This window comes from Heteronotia binoei, chromosome 9 (genome assembly GCF_032191835.1).
Source record: "Heteronotia binoei isolate CCM8104 ecotype False Entrance Well chromosome 9, APGP_CSIRO_Hbin_v1, whole genome shotgun sequence".
Taxonomy (NCBI): Eukaryota; Metazoa; Chordata; class Lepidosauria; order Squamata; family Gekkonidae; genus Heteronotia; species Heteronotia binoei.
In genome coordinates this window covers 80,913,574-80,931,650 of record NC_083231.1, presented here as the reverse complement: position 1 = coordinate 80,931,650, position 18,077 = coordinate 80,913,574, and the positions used below count along the sequence as shown (strand labels likewise).

Here is an 18,077-nt window from a genome sequence, read left to right as displayed (position 1 = left end):
GCAACATCACTTTCAAAGCCAGCAGGAGTCTCATTTGGCTCAAGGTAGTGGCATAGAGGGTAGGATGGGCTCTTGCATCCCCCACTCCTTTTTTCCTGAGCCAATGTGGCTCCACTTTGGAGCTGCACAAAGGATATGCTTCATGTGCAGCTCCAAAGTTATGTAGATAACTTCCTGCTGAGGCTATTTCAGTGCAAGAAAAAGCAGTAGCTCCTCCTTCCCCAAAACTGCTGTCCTGAGCTAAATAAGGCCCTGCAGGCTTTTAAAGTGGCATTTCTCTAACCAACTGTGAGGAAAGTGAGTTGGGCTTGGGGAATCTACTCATTAAAATGTCATGAAGTTTCTCTCTTTTGCCTCAAGAGATTCTAGCATGACCAGCAAAAGAAGCAGGAAGAGGCTAAACTGGCCAATAGTTTTTGCCATTAGCTGCTATATACTTTCAATCAGACTTGGAGTCTGAACCTGCTTTACTTGGTAATTTAAAATCCTTCTGTGTCTGCTTGTCCTGCACTTTCTCTCTCATTCTGTTCCCTTCTCTGAATTCCATCAAGGCTATGCCCTCCCCATGTCCTGCATGTTTACTCTGGTATTCATGGCTCCATTGCTTGAGTCTTTGCACTTTGTTCAGCTGTGACCCTGGACCACCAAACATTCTGATTGACTTACATAAATTTGAGCTGGAATTAACTGACTGTTGGTTTCATGTGTTTTTACAATTCGTAGAAGCTTCATAACTGTAAATTGTTAAAAACTAATTGGGGTGGGGGTTGAAATAAACAACAACAACAACAACCCAACAACCCATGAAATCTTGAATACTTGAAATCACCACTACATAGGGTACCATGTTGGGGGGAGGGGAGTTCAAAACAGTTAGGATTTTTCAGCTAATATTAGTTCTAATAATAATAATAAATTTTATTTATATCCCGCCCTCCCCGCCGAAGCAGGCTCAGGGCGGCTAACAGGACATGGTGTGTACCATGATTATTATACAAGTCAATTATAAAATACAGTTAATAAATATATTTAAAAAACAGTACATAAAATTTTTAAAACTACAATAAATTAAAGGTGATTAATTTATAATGGGTTGTTTTTCTAAAATTAGAAAGTGATATATTTAATTTCTAATTATAACATTATAGGTTGCAAGCAATATTCTGCCTTAATGTAGAAGTCTTTTTCATTGTTATTCAACAGATGTAATTATATTTGATTTGCCATTTCTAGGAAAAGGACAGAGAACGGTCTTTATCACTCCCGGGATGGCCACCTTCAACCAGCTTGCGATCTGTGTCCCCTGTTTCTCCTGTGACATTCCAGCCAGCCCTTGATTATTTTGGCAAACCAACTCCAGCAGTTGACAAGCCTGGGAAGAGGCTGACTCCTTGGGAAGCAGCAGCTAAATCCCCCCTTGGCCTTGTGGATGATGCCTTTGGCCCTCAAACCATCCAAGAATCGATCGTTGCAAATGTCGTTTCAGCTGCTCGCAGGAAAACACTGCCAGCACCTCCAGATGACTGGAAACAAAAAGTTGCTTATCAGCCTCCTGCCCCAAGTGCCCATGCTAAGTTAGCTGCATTTGGAAGAAGCCATTCAGCAGCCATATCCCCTGCAAAGAACACAATATCTGCACCTAGCTCCACCATGCAATGTGGCTCTCATCTGCAGTATGCCTATTATGGCCAACGAGCCCAAACTGATCCCGACATGGTCTCCATGGATTCCAGGTCTGATTACTGTCTGTCAGTAGCTGATTCCAACTATAATCCATATCCAAAGGGATGGAAGCGCCAAACATGAAAAAACAAAAAGACCATCTTATTGTCTTCCTTGTAGTTCTACAAGTCAAATAGGTTCTAGAATGAATTGAATATGGGAAGTGATGTATGGGTCAGTTTTGGCTGGCCTGATAGTGTCTGGGCTAAACAGATCAAGAATTAGCTGGAGAAGAGTGCAGAGTACATGATGGCTCTAATTTATTCATTGTACAATAGATTCTATTTTCATCCAGCCTAAGTGGAGTTTTTTTCCTTTGTCCTCTGTTAAATTTGTATAACAAGTAGAAAGAAGCTGCTTCTGTAAGTGAAAGCTTCAGCTGAGAAGACTGCAACAATTGAAGGACTTGACCTTTACCCAGAATATAATCCTAGAGCTCTTGAAAATATTATTTTTAAGTTTTCTAAACCTCATCTGGTCAAAGTAAATTAAAGTCCAGCTCTATTGCTGGATGTTCTGCATTGTCATAGAACTTGGTAGTCTTCTTTCAGCATAAATGTCATAATTAACTTAAAACAGAATTTTAGTTGAGGTGTTTTGATTTCTCCCTAGAATAAATACATTTCCATCTATCAGTAGCTGGCTGAGGATGACTGAGGATTCACAGAAACTGGAGTCCACCCAGTAGCCCCTGAAACCAAAAGTCAAATTTGATCAATGGTTCAGCTTTTATTTTAGTATTAATTACTGAGCATTTTATCTTCATGTATTTGCAGAATCATTTTATGTCTGATATAAAACCATGCTACAGTTAAAGAATAGACACCATCTGTATTGATTTATAGCAGAATCTCACATCAGAAGAACAAATATTAATGATTTATTAGCATACATGATGTATAATTATATTTCTCAAAGCCAGGATTCAAATCCTTGAAGCAATACTGTTCTCTGGTCTTGTTCCAGAATATTGCAGACCTATAATTTACCGAAAAGATTTCTTCATCCTATTTACCAGTTCAGAGATGATAGCAGCTGTTCTGAGAATAGCCTCCTTCCTGGAATGTTATTTGACTACAGTTTCAAAGGAATGAATGAAATGTGAAGATAGTTATGTTCATGTGTCCTTAAGTTCTAGCAAATAGAACCAATGAAGGTGGACTATGAAGGATATTTTATGTTTGTTTGTTTAAATGGATACCCTGCTCTAGCTTCTGCTTGAACTCTACAGCCATTGAGTCCTAATATATTCTGCTTCTCCCAGCCCCATTGAAGTGAGGAGTACTGGCTCTTCTCAGACTCCTTGAGGATGACATTTTTGTTTCCATAAAATCTGAGACATGAACTATGTGAGAACATTTTCACTTTGATTAACCAAATCAAGTTTCCCCTCTGTTTTTCAACAAAGTAAATAGGATTTAGTACTTCCAGTCAAACTACATGTGATGCTAGAACTCCAGTGATGTAATTTAGTCCCCAAAAGGAACCTCAGGGGGCTCAATCTAGATCAGGGACATTTTATTTCTTTCCTTACTATACTGTTTCTTCAATAGAATTGCTCCTCAGGCTGCTTTAAGGTAGTGGTCCCCAACTTTGTACCTAAATGCAGGGCTTTTTTTGAGCAGGAATTCACAGGAATGCAGTTCCGGCTGGCTTGGTGTCAGGGGGTGTGGTCTAATATCCAAATGAGTTCCTGCTGGGCTTTTTCTACAAAAAAAATCATTTGTGAAACAATGGTGACATCAGGGGGTGGGCTGAATATGCTACTGAGTTCCTTCTGGGCCTTTTCTACAAAAAAGGCCCTGCCTATAAGCAAAACGGCACCTGCCAATATGCTTCCTGGTGCCCACTTCTTTGAAACAAAGAGCCAGTTATGGCTTTCTCCCACATCTCTGGAGTAGGAGCTGTTTCAGAAGAGCCCAGGAGGCATCACTTTTGTCTCTATAGGAAGCACCCAATTGGAAACAGCTCCCTGGTCCCACTTTCTGACAGCCATTTGTTTGTGACATCCACTACCAGTTCTCAAAATTCCAAAATTAGTGAGAGGTTCAACATAGTTGGGGACCCCTGCTTTAAACCTTGGCAGAGAGTAATCATAGGTATCTAATCACAGAACTCCAGCACTGTATGTAGTTGGATCCTTAAGCAATGAAGTAAATACTTGGAAGCCATTTCCAAGGTTTTTTATTATGTACAGAAACTCAAGCAATGAGAAACTATCAAGCCAAATGTCTTTCAGGGTTTGTAAACATGGTAGGATAATCTCACAAGATAATATGTTTGAAAGCACTGGGGAAGGTCTGGAATATGAAGAAATCATTCCTAGTATGTTGAACACAGCAGGAATAAGGATGACCTCAAGATGACCAGTTGATATGATGGATAGTGTAAGTCGAAAGCAGTGGTTAGAATTTCAGTGAAAGAGAAGTGAATGTTGCAACACTAATGTAACTATACAAGCCTTTTGGGCTTGAGCAACAGCATTTGTTTGTAAAATGTTGATCTCTCTAGTCATGTGGTAAATGACATTCTCTTGTATCAATAGTAAATGAGTATTTGTCATGGGATATTTCAGAAGATTTTGATTAAGAGGTAAAAATAAGGACATATAGCAATAATGTAGTGTTGTTTTTTGTATAGAAGTAGATTTATAGTAAGTGTACACTGGTTTTAATCCAGTTTAAATGAAGAGACCATTAAAACCTATACACTGAAGTAACCAGGTATTTGATTTATAAATCTCACATACATCAATAGGACTAACATTTAAAACAAACAAACAATGTGAGTCCAATACAAGCTAAATTTTACTCTAGTTCCAATGCTGGCAAATTTAGTAGAACACTGAAATTATCTGTATACCTTTAAATTCCCATGAATATATTTGTGCTGGTGTCTGAAATCTTAAGTATACTTATTTGGAGATATAATGTATGGGAATTTGTTCCAACTAAATGTACTTAAGACTAGTGTGGCAAGGAATCAGGGTCCTTATTAAATCACAAACAATCAGGTCAGGTTTGGATTTTGACCATGATTAATCAGCTTCTAGGAAACAAGAATGTTTCAAAATAGAAAATACTTGTTTTCTATTTTTTTCATATTGAGAAAGCTATCATGTGTGTATTCTTTGTAAATATCTGTGTGATATCCATTGCTGCATGGAAAAAAGCATGACATAATATCAAATCTCAACACTGATAATAAGGATTCCTTCTAATGACTTTCTTGTCACAAGATGATTCCTAAAAAGAAATGAACAGGGTTTGGGGAACATTTTTGGCACACAATCTGTTCCCTATCATGTCTAATTATCATGTGATTGAACATCTGTGCAATATTATAAATACTGAGCCCCCATTTTATATAGTCTCTATGGGACCACAGTGGCCTCTTAGACCCACTGAATTTAGTGGGTGATTTTCCTCTGTGAGTCCAAGGGACTTCAAAAGTAGTCAAAGGCAAGGACATCCATAAATGTTATATATAACAAGCTAGCCCATGTTATGAAGTTCTAGTTGCAGATACCTGAGCCAACATAGGAAGTGCTAGCAGATCAAGCTGAAACAGAGTCATCTCTATTTTAATTCTGGTGCAGCCATGTCTGACAAAATTTATTTTTCATGCTTAATTACACTGTGTTAAAAGAAAAACAAAACAAAAATAATGAGCACAAGCCAGAGAAAGTCAAGTGTGCTGCCACTTAATTGAAAACAGTGGAGCTTAAGCACACTTAGGTCCTCTGGCAGCATGGTGAGTGGATCTTTCTCAGTGGAAAAACCTTTGCATTGATCAGAAGGCTGACCTATAATTATTTAGATACTAATTACTGGCTTATTAGCAACATTGAGTGCTGGCTGGACTAACACTGGTATATATTCTAGTCTTTTGACCTTTAATGGTAGTTGTCACATACACATACGCACCTGAAATAAAGCGTCCCTTTAATACCTGAGTGATAGGCAGAATATGTACAGCTTTTCCCAGCATAGAGCAGCATGTGAGGTAGAGCCACATCTGTCTTTTGAACATCCAGAAGATGAAAAATTGAACATTATCCCTTGGTCTCAACATCCCCTCGTTTGTCCACAGTACTTGACCCAAGACAAAATAAAGCCAAGAAAACAAGGGAAGATGTTTTAGTGTTTACATTCATGCAGTGTAAAGTCTTAATGTGTGCTAAACCCACAAGCACAAACATTACGGTGCTTAGTACTGCTGTGCTATAAGTTTAATGTTTATTATTCTGCACTGAAAAATCTGTCCTGGATATTTCATCTGCTTGGAAGGGAGCTATTGTCTTACAAGGAGGTCTTCTTGGATGTTTCTGGAGATTTTTTTTTTTTTAAATCACAGGGTAGAGGTCTTAGATGATCTAGCAGCAGATGTGCAAGCTTTATTTTAACTAACTTGCAACATCTTGCAATAGGCTTTGATTGGATAAAGCAAGTTCTCCTTTTTATTGGCATATAGCATTTTATTGGCATATATCATTGTCTTAGAAAACCTCAGTGAAGAAACTACTTTTTAGATGAAACTGGATGAAACTAAAGCAGAGCTGCAGAAGATCAGAGAGGAAAATCTGGGGTCTGATTTGATCTTTGACCTTTAATGGTAGTTGTCAGCCCTGCCCCAAGAAAAATAAGGTGAGCCTTTAATACCCGAATGATAGATATTATAGATAGTAATTATACTATAATCCCATCCGAATAGGTGACAGGTGAGACTATGCTTACTATTCAAAACCTGTACTGGTGGTATATATTATTCATGGCATGATTCACAGACTATCTACAGTGATCTTGTCCACTGGACTCCCCCACTGATAGCGATTGTTCACTCTCACTAAAGGCTTGCATATGAGCAGGCTGTTGCACATTTTGATCATCACAGTAAAGTTCCCAGAAAAGAACTGAAATGCTGAGAAAAGAAAAACAAAATGTTGTGTTTAGCAAAAGGATTACTTAAACCATCGAAAGGGGATGTATATTAATTGCATTGCTGTATGGAAATACTATACATGGCTTTCTTAAAATTATCCTAAGGTTGCATTCTGCATTCACTGGTTATTGAAATAATATTGTGACATCATCAATAGGGCAAACAGAAGGATATAGGAATAGCAAGGGTTGCAATTCATGCTACAACATTCCTAGGGATGGTCACACTGCACCCTTTTTGCTTTGCTTGCACGGTGTACTTTTCCCCCGCCTCCAGTCCTGCTTGTGGGAGCACAGTGTTTATTACAATGGATATATGTGTATTTTGTATGAATTCTGAGCATCCACTCAAGTCCTTATCTTTGGTGTGCCCTTGTGGGAACAGGCATACTATTAAATACAACAAATATTCCAGCAATATTTAGGTAGCTGTTATCCAGTGCAGTCCTAATGGGAAGCTAATTAACTTCAATGAAAGAGCGTAGCTCTGCTTAGGATGGGACTGACCACTCTGACTCCTAGCTGATTTTTACATCCCTGAGACTTTTATATTACAGCAGCAATTTGAAGCATGTTCACTCAGTTGCTGTGATTCCACTGAATTCCTGCGAGCTGATTCAACTGTAGTTCCTGGTGACTGTGTTTAGGATTGCTGTGTCAATATGTATTAACAAAAGTTTAGTTCCTATATTTATCTTAGAAGATCCTTTTGTGTTTGCTTTGATGAGTGCACGTGAATATCTATGACCACTGCCTTTACATTACAAGTAACATTTATATCATAATTACACAATTGTATTTTCAGTTTCACCAGCAGTTGACAGGGAAGGACACCTTGTTAGAGTGCATGGTAGAGACATAACATTGTATTGCCTAATAAAATGATTTTAAAAATCAACTAGAAGGCCTAATTTTATTTTGTTTCTAATTTACACTTGCCAGGGCATAATCTGAATAATGATGAAATTAGGTAGTATGCCTAACCATGGCTACTCAGAAGTAAGCCCATTTTATTTGGTGCTACAGAATACTAGAATCTGTGTCAATGTATAAAATGTAGCAAATCCAGGGCTTTTGAGCAGGAATGCACAGGAATGCAGTTCCAGCTAGCTTGGCATCAGGGGTGTGGCCTAATATACAAATAAGTTCCTGCTGGACTTTTTCTTCAAAAAAAGCTCTGTGTGAAACAATGGTGATGTTGGGGATGTGGCCTAATATGCAATGAGTTCCTGCTTGGCTTTTTCTATGAAAATAGCCCTGGACAAATCCTACCAGTAAACAAAAGAAAACAGATAACATTTCATAGACAATGATAATGAGTTGGATACAGAGACCTGTGATCAGAGCAGAGTCATAGAATAATTCCACCTTCCCTCTGCCTCCTGAAAAGCCACCCCAGAGTGACAGAATTGGTGGAAATTGCACACAAACCCTCCTCTGCTACACTTTCCTAATGTTCTCCCAATCCTCTGGTTCAGTCTTATGGGAACTGTAATGGGAATAGGAGAATCAGCAAAGATCTTCAGTGACTACTGGTAACAGATCATTAGAACATAGTTGACATGAATGCAACAGCAATTACCATTTTTTAAAAGCATTCTGGTGGCTCAGCAGGCAAAAACTCAGGGAAAATGATGGCTCACTGCATGGATTCAACTATATAAAGTTAAGTAAGTCAAAAAACGTAAATAAATACCTTTTTTTAAAAACATACACTTCAGTGTTTAAGTAGTTTTTGGGGCTCTGTTTGGATTGGCAGTGTTTTAGCATGCTTAAGTCTGAAAAGGAAAAACAAACAATGATGCAAACCTGTTTGACAGGTTTCATGGCCATTCAGCACAAACTGAACATACTGGGTGATTGGCTTATGTCTTACCAACACCTTCAAACATGGTAAGTTTGACTGTTGAGCAAGTTCAATGCAAAATTCACAGAATTCCCTAGCAGTGAAAAGGAAGGCAGGAAGACTGATTGTGCAAGTGGTTGCAATCTCACAGTATTTCCATAATGTATGTCCCAGGTTAAAAAGCAAAGCAAAACAAAACCCTTGCTTTATACCCTCACGTAATCCCACCACTGATCGGCACGGGAGTTTTGACCCGCTCCATCTCCGACCTGGGCCGGTTAACCTCTCCTTGGGCAACCTGGTGGGCTGCGGCTCCCCACAGCTTATCATATTGATGCTGAGATTAGTTTATCTTTAATTTTAATACTAATTTTGGATGTTTTAAGTTTTACATTTTTATCTAGATTTTAACTTACACTATAATTGTATTCCATTTATTTGTTATTACTTAGATTTTTATGCATTTTGCTTGTCTAAGACCATTATGAATTCATTCATCCACCCTCATGTGAAGAATCCAGTACACGCCACATGTTTAACATGTATTTGTTGTTGTTCTAGCATTATATTATCTAATGCCACTTTTGAGACTTCATAGCAGAGCACATTTTCTTTCACTTTCTTTTTGCCTTGAACTCCTGGGAAATGATGAGCTATAAATAACAACCACAATATTTATTTAATCAATTTTGGTGAATTTGGATAATTGAAGCTTTGGATTCATAGGAAAGCCATTAACCATGGGTCTTGAGGCATGTGATGTAATTCTGAAGAAAAAACAATGCTGCTCAATTAGTAAAATGAAGCATGCTTCATCTTTTTGCCTGCCTAAATGGGATCCTGCCATATATAAACTGGTATGAGTTCTTTCAAACAAGAGGAGAGTGGAATAAAATTAAATAGGGCTACATAGGGTTGCCAAGTCCAATTCAAGAAATATCTGGGGACTTTGGGGGTGGAGCCAGGAGACATTAGGGGTGGAGCCAAGATCAAGGCTGTGACAAGCATAATTGAACTCCAAAGGGAGTTCTGGCCGTCACATTTAAAGGGACGGCACACCTTTTCAATGCCTTCCTTCCATAGGAAATAATGAAGGATAGGGGCACCTTCTTTTGGGGCTCGTAGAATTGGACCCCCTGGTCCAATCTTTTTGAAACTTGGAGGGTATTTTGGGGAGAGGCATTAGATGCTATACTGAAAATTTGGTGCCTCTACCCCAAAAAACAGCCCCCCCCCAGAGCCCCAGATACCCGCGGATCAATGCTCCATGATTTTCTTCGGGAATAAATCTCCATAGGGAGTTCCCAGCAGACATTTCCCTCCCCCCCCCCCACTTTCTGATGACCCTGAAGCGGGAGGAGGGCCTCCAAACCGGGGGATCCCCCGCCCCCACCTGGGGATTGGCAACCCTAGGGCTACATCATGAATTTAAGCAGCTAGATCATTTTGAGCATTGATATATGAAAGTTCTTTAGACTTTACTCTTTAATTTTTACAGAGTATTTTTTGTTGTTTTAATATATTATTATACCATATAAAGACAACACAATTTCAGTTCAGACTGTAAGAAAATGAGTCAGTCTCATAGTCCAAGCAAATTATTCTGAATATAGTCTGGCACATTACAAATACAATGCTGTGGAAATCCTAGAGTCCTGAACAGATTATGACAACTTCATGACTCAGGGCTCAAATACACAGTACACCTGAAGTGTTGGGTCATGGGTGTGCAACTGGACTCACAGCCAGATGCACATTGGAGGAAATCTTAAACAATGCTTGTTCATTCTGCACTGCAAGGGAGCAATGTGGTGGTGGTGGGGAGGGGGAGAATGAGCTTCCTGATTCCCTCCTGCCCCATTTTTAACATTAGAAATAGTGGCAGGAGGGCTGCTTCTTTTACCTAATTCCACAGGCCCTAGGAAAGCATATCTTGTATCTGATCCCTCTGTTTACAGAACTGGGGGTGATTTCTAGCCAGAACCCTATAGGAGAACAAATATAAGACTAATACCTTTGAAAAAATTACTCCACACTTCCACTTTCAGTTCCAAACCGAATGCAAATACCTTCTAAAAGAAGAATGAATGATAGAAAAAAATGGAATTCTTATAACCTGTACTTCTGGTGCTCTCTGTGTGTGCATGATTGTGCTAGGGTTGCCAAGTCCAATTCAAGAAATATCTGGGGACTTTGGGGGTGGAGCCAGGAGCAAGGGTGTGACAAGCATAATTGAACTCCAAGGGAGTTCTGGCCATCACATTTAAAGGCACAGCACACCTTTTTAAATGCCTTCCTTCCATAGAAAATAATGAAGGATAGGGGCACCTTCTTTTGGGGCTCATAGAATTGGACCCCCTGGTCCAATTGTTTTAAAACTTGGGAGGTATTTTGGGGAGAGGCACTAGATGCTATACTGAAAATATGGTGCCTCTACCTCAAAAAACAGCCCCCCCCAGAGCCCCCGATACCTCCAGATCAATTTCCCATTATACCCTATGAGATTCCATCTCCACATAGGGAATAATGAAGTGTCCAGCAGACATTTCCCTCCCTCCCCTGTTTCTGGCAACTCTGAAGCGAGGGATTGGCATCTCTATTCATGAGTTGCTGCCAACTTCTTCAAAGTAACAGACACACCATCCCAAGAGGAAGCCTTTCCAATCAGAGACTGAAGCCTCTGGAGGTGAAAAGTCACTTGGGGGCTGTGGGGGTGGGGCTTCCCGCCACCGGCCAGCTGACTGGGGACAGGAAGGAGTCTGGGAAAGCGGGAGAACCCCCACTGGAACCTGGGGATTGGCAAGCCTAGAGTGTGCACATGTATGTAGACATAAAGACATGTGGCAAATAAGGAAATAGCATATTTTCTTATTAGTCACATTTTATTGGATATTGAATATCACAATCAATACAGTAATTAAGATGAAGGACATGGCTTTGGTCCTGACTTGGTTGGCCCAGGCTAGCCTGATCTTGTCTGATCTTGGAAGCTAAGAAGGGTTGGCTCTAAAAGGGATTGGCTCTAAAAAACATGGCGGCGCGACGTGGAGCTCTGTTTTGAAGCTCCTATTATAACAGCAAAATACTGGGAAACAACCTCAAGCTACATCTCTGTTCAAGATACCTATCCTATCTAACCAACTTCTGGAAAGTTGAGACGACTTTAGAGCCTATTCTCTACCGGTGAAAGCGAAAGCAACAGGAAAACTTCCTACCAGCTGGGACCGATGTGGGGCCGACGCTGGAGCCGACGCCGAGACTGATGCCGAGGCGGGGGAAGGGCGGCGCAGCCTGAGAGCGAGAGCCGGTGCGGCTAGAGGACGTGGGCCGATCGGGACTGGCCGGTTATTGGGGTACCTGGAGCCGGAGTTCACTGGCTGGGAGCTCGGTGCAAGCGAGTGCAGGGTGCGGTCGGTGAACCTGATAAGGCCGGCGGTAAGGAGGTACGGAGCGAAACAGCAGGAGAAGACGGGGCGAAGTACCGCGGCAGCTGGGCTGCTAGTGGGATGATGGCCCCCATCTCCCCTCCCCTTTCCCTCCCCCCCCTGATGAGGGTTGTGGGGAAGAACTTGGAGCTGGAATAAGCTGCGACGGCCTGTGGGGTGCGCTGCAATCAGAGGAGCAAAACGGTTGGATAATACGCTGCGCCCTGAGTAAGAGCCCAGCTCCCCCCCCCTTCCCTCAAAGTAAGAACGAAGTGCTTTCCTGCACTTCATGGGAACTCTACGAACACTGACGCACTTTAACACCGATGCACTTTGGAAATTGACTAACAACAAGAAAGAGAGCTTGCACTTTACTTTCTAATTATAGCACTTTACTCCTCAACCCTGAGTATTCTAACTACCAATTTTGTGATTGGCTATTTATTAACCAACTACCAATTTGTAATTAATTTATAGTTATTTAATTCGTATTTATTGATTAGCTAAGTGGATTTATTCATGGCAACTTAATTGGAGATAGTTAGTGGGTAAGGTTTTTAATTAAGGAGCTTATAGACGTTTAAATTAATTTATTGTTAGCTAAGGAGTTATAGGTGAATTAGGGAGAAGGACAAATTGAATAACTAGGGGTTATTGGTGGTTGGCTGGTGGAGGGCGAATTGCTATTGGTAATAAGAGGGTTGAATGGGGATAGGAATAGACTGGTATATTTCTATAGCTCAGCCGGTTGATGAGCTGGTTCTTACCTGCAGGAGATGGCTGGCTCGGGGATTCCAGTGCTCCTGGGGAGGGGAAGGTACGACGGTGGGAGCAGGCAGACTAATAGGGGAAGGAGGCCGAGACATAGTAGTGCTCACCCACCTTCCTGCCTGTGTCCCATCCCGATGGTGACAGGTAGTGGGGCCAGGCGATCTTACCCACCTCCAGCACTGGTGTTATGTAATGCCAGGTCCATTAATAACAAGACTGCTGTCCTCTGGGATTTCTTATTGGAACAGGAGGCGGACCTGGCTTGCGTGACCGAGACCTGGGTGTGCGATGGGGAGACCGTAGCCCTCTCCCAAATGGCACCCCCAGGATACTCGGTCTTTCACCAGTCCCGGACCAGTGGGCGGGGGGGAGGAGTGGCACTTCTCATACGAGAGGCTTACTCCTTTAGGGCTCTCCCGGACCCGGAGATCAGGGGTGTTGAGTGTGTCGGCCTGATGTGGGACGTTGGGGAGGGGTTGGCGATCTGGCTGGTGTACCGTCCACCTAACGCACCGGCCGGCGCCTTATCATCCCTGATGGAGGCCGCGGCGGGCTGGGCATTGGAGTACCCAAGGCTATCGGCCTTGGGTGACTTCAATGGTCATGCCGATGACGCGGCCTCCATTCAGGCGATGGACCTGGTGTCATCCATGGCGACACTGGGACTCTCCCAAGTTGTTACAACGCCCACTCATCGGGCGGGGCACATGTTAGACCTGGTCTTCGCGGCAGGAGTTTTAGTGGACGATATGACTGCTACAGCAGTGCCATGGTCGGACCACTATGCTCTTAAGGCTCGTGTGGGTGTGCCACCCCAAACCTGTTTAGGCGGAGAGCGTATTTTAGCTCGCCCGCGGAGCCTGATGGACCCGGAACGGTTCCTGACGGCTCTACGGGACCCTGAGCCCCCTGGCGATTCCTTGGATGGTCTGGTGGAGTCTTGGAATGATAGACTCTCCAGAGCTATCGAAGAAATCGCACCTAGGCGTCCTCTGCGCCCCCGTTTGAAGTCGACTCCCTGGTATAACCAGGGGTTGCGGCGACTAAAACGGGAACTCAGACGATTAGAGAGGCAATGGCGGTGTACTCGAGACGAAGCGACTCGAACATCTTATAGAGAGATTTTGAAGTCCTATGAGGTGGCAATCAAAACTGCAAAGAGAACATACTTTGCAGCTGAGATTGCATCTGCAACGTCGCGCCCGGCACAATTATTTAGTATAATTCGGAATCTAACAACACTGCCTCAGGGCAGACTAAATTGTAAGGAATTGGAGATTGGCTGTGAGGCTTTTGCGAACTTTTTTGCGGACAAGATCGCGTCGCTCCGCCTTGACCTCCCTGCCACATTGGAGGCAGTTAGTGAAACCGAGGCTCCGGGCCTGTCTTCGGATCATGTTCTGGATGGTTTCAGCCCTCTCAGTTTGGAGGAAGTTGACAGGATCCTCTTATCTGCACGCCCAACAACTTGTAAATTGGACCCGTGCCCCTCCTGGCTTATTAAATCTTGCCAGAGGGAGCTTAGATATCCTGTACGGGATATCATAAATAGATCCCTCGCGGAAGGGCAATTTCCAACACAGCTTAAAGAAGCGGTGGTCCGTCCCCTCTTAAAAAAAACATCTCTAGATCTGGCCCAATTGGCTCACTATCGGCCGGTTTCGAATTTGCCCTATTTGGGTAAACTTATTGAGAGGGCACTGGCGATGCAGTTACAGACCTTCCTGGATGACGCTTCCGTCCTTGATCCTCTTGAGTCCGGCTTTCACTCGGGCCATGGGATGGAGACGGTGCTGGTCACCTTAGTAGATGACCTGCAACGGCATCTGGATTGGGGCGGCTCGGCGGTACTGATGTTGTTGGACCTATCGGCAGCGTTCGATACGGTCGACCATCAGTTACTTGCCCGCCGCCTCGCCAACGCGGGGATTCAGGGGTTGGCCTTGCAATGGCTTTCCTCTTTCCTTGAAGGTCGGGGACAGAGGGTCGCGATTGGGGATGAGCTGTCCCGGAGGCACTCGCTTGATTGCAGGGTGCCTCAGGGTGCGGTTCTTTCCCCGATGTTATTTAACATCTACATGCGTCCCCTCGCCCAGATTGCCCGAAGGTACGGGCTGGGTTGTCACCAGTATGCTGATGACACCCAGCTTTATCTGCTTATGGACGGACGGACGGTCTCCGCCCCACAAAATCTGGACCGGGCGCTACAGGCTGTGGCTGGGTGGCTCAAACAGAGCGGGCTGAGGCTAAACCCAGCGAAGACAGAGGTCCTTTGCTTGGGCCGTCGTGGCCTGGGGGGGGGAATACCCCTTCCGGTTTTTGACGGTGCGCCGCTGATGGCGGCGCACAGGGTCAAGAGCCTGGGGGTACTTCTGGAGCCTTCCTTAACTATGGAGGCCCAGATAGCAGCCACTGCCAAGTCCGCATTCTTCCATCTTAGGCGGGCTAGACAGCTGGCTCCCTTCCTGGAATGCGACGATCTAGCAACGGTGATCCATGCTACGGTCACCTCGAGGCTGGACTACTGCAATGCCCTCTACATGGGGCTGCCCCTGTGTCGAACCCGGAAATTGCAGCTGGTGCAGAACGCCGCCGCCCGGTTGTTATTGGGGCTCTCAAGGTGGGAGCACATTCAGCCGGGACTTCGGGCGCTGCACTGGCTGCCAATATCCTACCGAGTTCGGTACAAGGTGCTGGTTATTACCTTTAAAGCCTTATATGGTCTAGGACCTGCCTACCTGAGGGACCGTCTCTCCCCGCATGTTCCCCAGAGAGCACTGAGATCGGGATCTCAAAATCTTTTGGTTGTCCCCGGGCCAAAGGAAGCCCGCTTGAAGATCACAAGGGACCGGGCCTTCTCTGTAAGGGCTCCATTTTGGTGGAACCAGCTGCCGGAGGAGGTAAGGGCCCTGCGGGATCTCACCCAATTCCGCAGGGCCTGTAAGACAGTCCTCTTCCGGCTGGCCCACAACTAACGGCCCTGTATACCGACTACTGAATACTGTATACTGTATACTGAATTTGTATCTGAAGCTGAATAGAGTGTAGCTCCACAACCGCTGTCTGTTTTAATGATGTATAGTTATAACAAATGTTTGATTTTAATTATATATTATGAAATGTTAATTTTAAAGTGTAATTTTATATTTTTATGTTAGTTTTATATATGTTGTAAGCCGCCCTGAGCCACTCGGTGGGAAGGGCGGGATATAAATCCCAGATAAATAAATAAATAAAAATAAATAAAAAGTTGTAGGATTCCCATTCTCCTCATCTGGTGGGTTTCCCCCCAATTTCAGGGCCTCCAAGCCGCTGCCAGAGGAGCCCTGCCTCCAAAGAGTGCCTGTGTACCTGGAGTGATAGCATCACCAAGAAGTGACATTGTTGTACCATGCACATTGTACAGACAGTGCTCTAGCATCCAGGGGGGAAAAAAACCTCTCTATGGATAACATAGGGTGAAGAGACATCTACGGAGGAGAGACATCATCCCCCATCAGGAGCCAGGTGAGATCTGGCAACCCTATCTTGATGCTATCTTGGATGGGAGTTCACCAAGGAAGTCCAGGGCAGGCCTTGAAAACCCCATATGAGTTGACGGCATTTTACACTACAAATCTTTAGGCTCTTGTTAATGGGGCACAATCCAGCTAAAATATGTAAAACAAATACTTATTGATTGCAGAGATAATTGATCGCTGCTCTGTACAAAAACAGGGGGGTTTTATTCTATAGATCATAAAATTTTTTGCATGCTTTCAGTCAGTCACTGAACTGGGTTTTCAAAAGAGCTGATTTTCCTTAGGGAGTTAAAGAGCCACAATTTAGCTAATATCTTGGTTATGAAGATATGGGGTAGGTGATTTTCTTCATTATCAGTAACTACCCAGGGTTGTAGAAATTGCTTCAAAATTAGTACCATTTTTCAATGTAGTTAATAAGATGCTAAGCCCTCTCAGATTTAATCAGCCATTTCCTGATATTAATGGCCAGCTTTAGTTTTAATCTGAGATCATTACTCAGGGATTGCTGGAAAACATCATATTTGAATGACAGTCATCCCTGCAGCATTTCTAATGCACTTTACATCAAGGGGCAGATAAAATACAGAAGCCACATATGTAAGTATAATGATTTAATCTACAAATAGGATATATGATATTTCCATCATGGATGGAGGATGTAAACAGGGTTATTATTTTTAAATGTTCACATTTAAAGTCTAGATTTACTGTAGCATTTGCAGGGATGATTAATTTCTGTTTGACTATGATTTCATGTTGAATCATAAATAATGGCTTCCAGTATGAAATCTGGAACTGTCATCCCTCACATAAACATTCTTTGTAGATCTCACAATGGTGAGGATAAACTTTGAAATTTGAAATCTAGACAATCTGGGTTTAATCTAGATAAAAAGAAACTTCCTATTATAAATCAAGGAGAGCTTAGTGCACAGTTAAAGTCCTGGGCCCAAATTAATGCCAATAGGATTTATGCCCACTGGGACTCAAGATCTTCCAGTTTTCTCTGCTTTGAATCTGAAACCCTTGCTATTCCAACACCTTGGCAGATTCAAACACAGTTTCACTATTTCTGATGTACAGCCCCATGTCATGAACAAGGAAGTCCATGCAAACAAGGACTGTCCATTATGCTTTTGAAAACTGAAAAAATACAAAACCAATTGTTTTTATAGTACACACAACCAACTGAACGTTATATTCTGTAGCATTTATTATTATATTATAGTCAACATTTATATGTAAAAGCTGAATTTCATGTTCTTTGTTTGTTATGTGTATAAAATGCTTTCTGGGATACTGAAACTTGTAGGTACTGAACAAATAAGAAGCTAGTTTCAGGAACATCAAAAAGTCAAAAAAGAAAGGAAAAGGAAAAGGTGGTCTCCTGTGCGAGCACCAATCGTTTCTTATTCTGGGGTGACACCGCATCACAATGTTTTCACAGCAGACTTTTTACAGGGTAGTTTGCCATTGCCTTCCCCAATCATCTACACTTTCCCCCTAGCAAGCTGGGTACTCAAAAAGCCAAACACTGAAATAAATCAAGTTCTGTACTGTAGAGGGCAGTAACACTCTGTAGCACAAGACACTAAGATTATAGACAGTAGCCTTGGGTCCCAGTAAAATCCCAAAATGTGAACCCACCTTTTGATCCTAATAAAAGGTATTAGATTTCTTTTAAAAGTCAACATGGTATAATATATATTCATTCTGCTTAACCAGTCCTATTGATCATTGTGCAACCAAATGCAAGTAGCCTTGTGCCAGTTCCAGGGTTTGAATTCAGCAGAAGCTCACAGGAGCACAGATCCTGAACCTCCAGCTAGGGTCTGCATGCAGTGGGGAG

General features: G+C 42.7%; 1 protein-coding gene across 1 annotated transcript in view; it reads left to right on the top strand.

Annotated features, from left to right (window-relative positions):
- Positions 1-2,161, top strand: part of SYNPO2 (synaptopodin 2) — a 153,473-nt gene extending 151,312 nt beyond the window's left edge. The window contains exon 6 of the mRNA XM_060246861.1: positions 1,234-2,161. Within this exon, the coding sequence (XP_060102844.1) occupies positions 1,234-1,806 (573 nt within the window). The 3' untranslated portion in view covers positions 1,807-2,161. The remainder of the gene's footprint in view (positions 1-1,233) is intronic.
- The last annotated feature ends 15,916 nt before the right edge of the window (positions 2,162-18,077 follow it).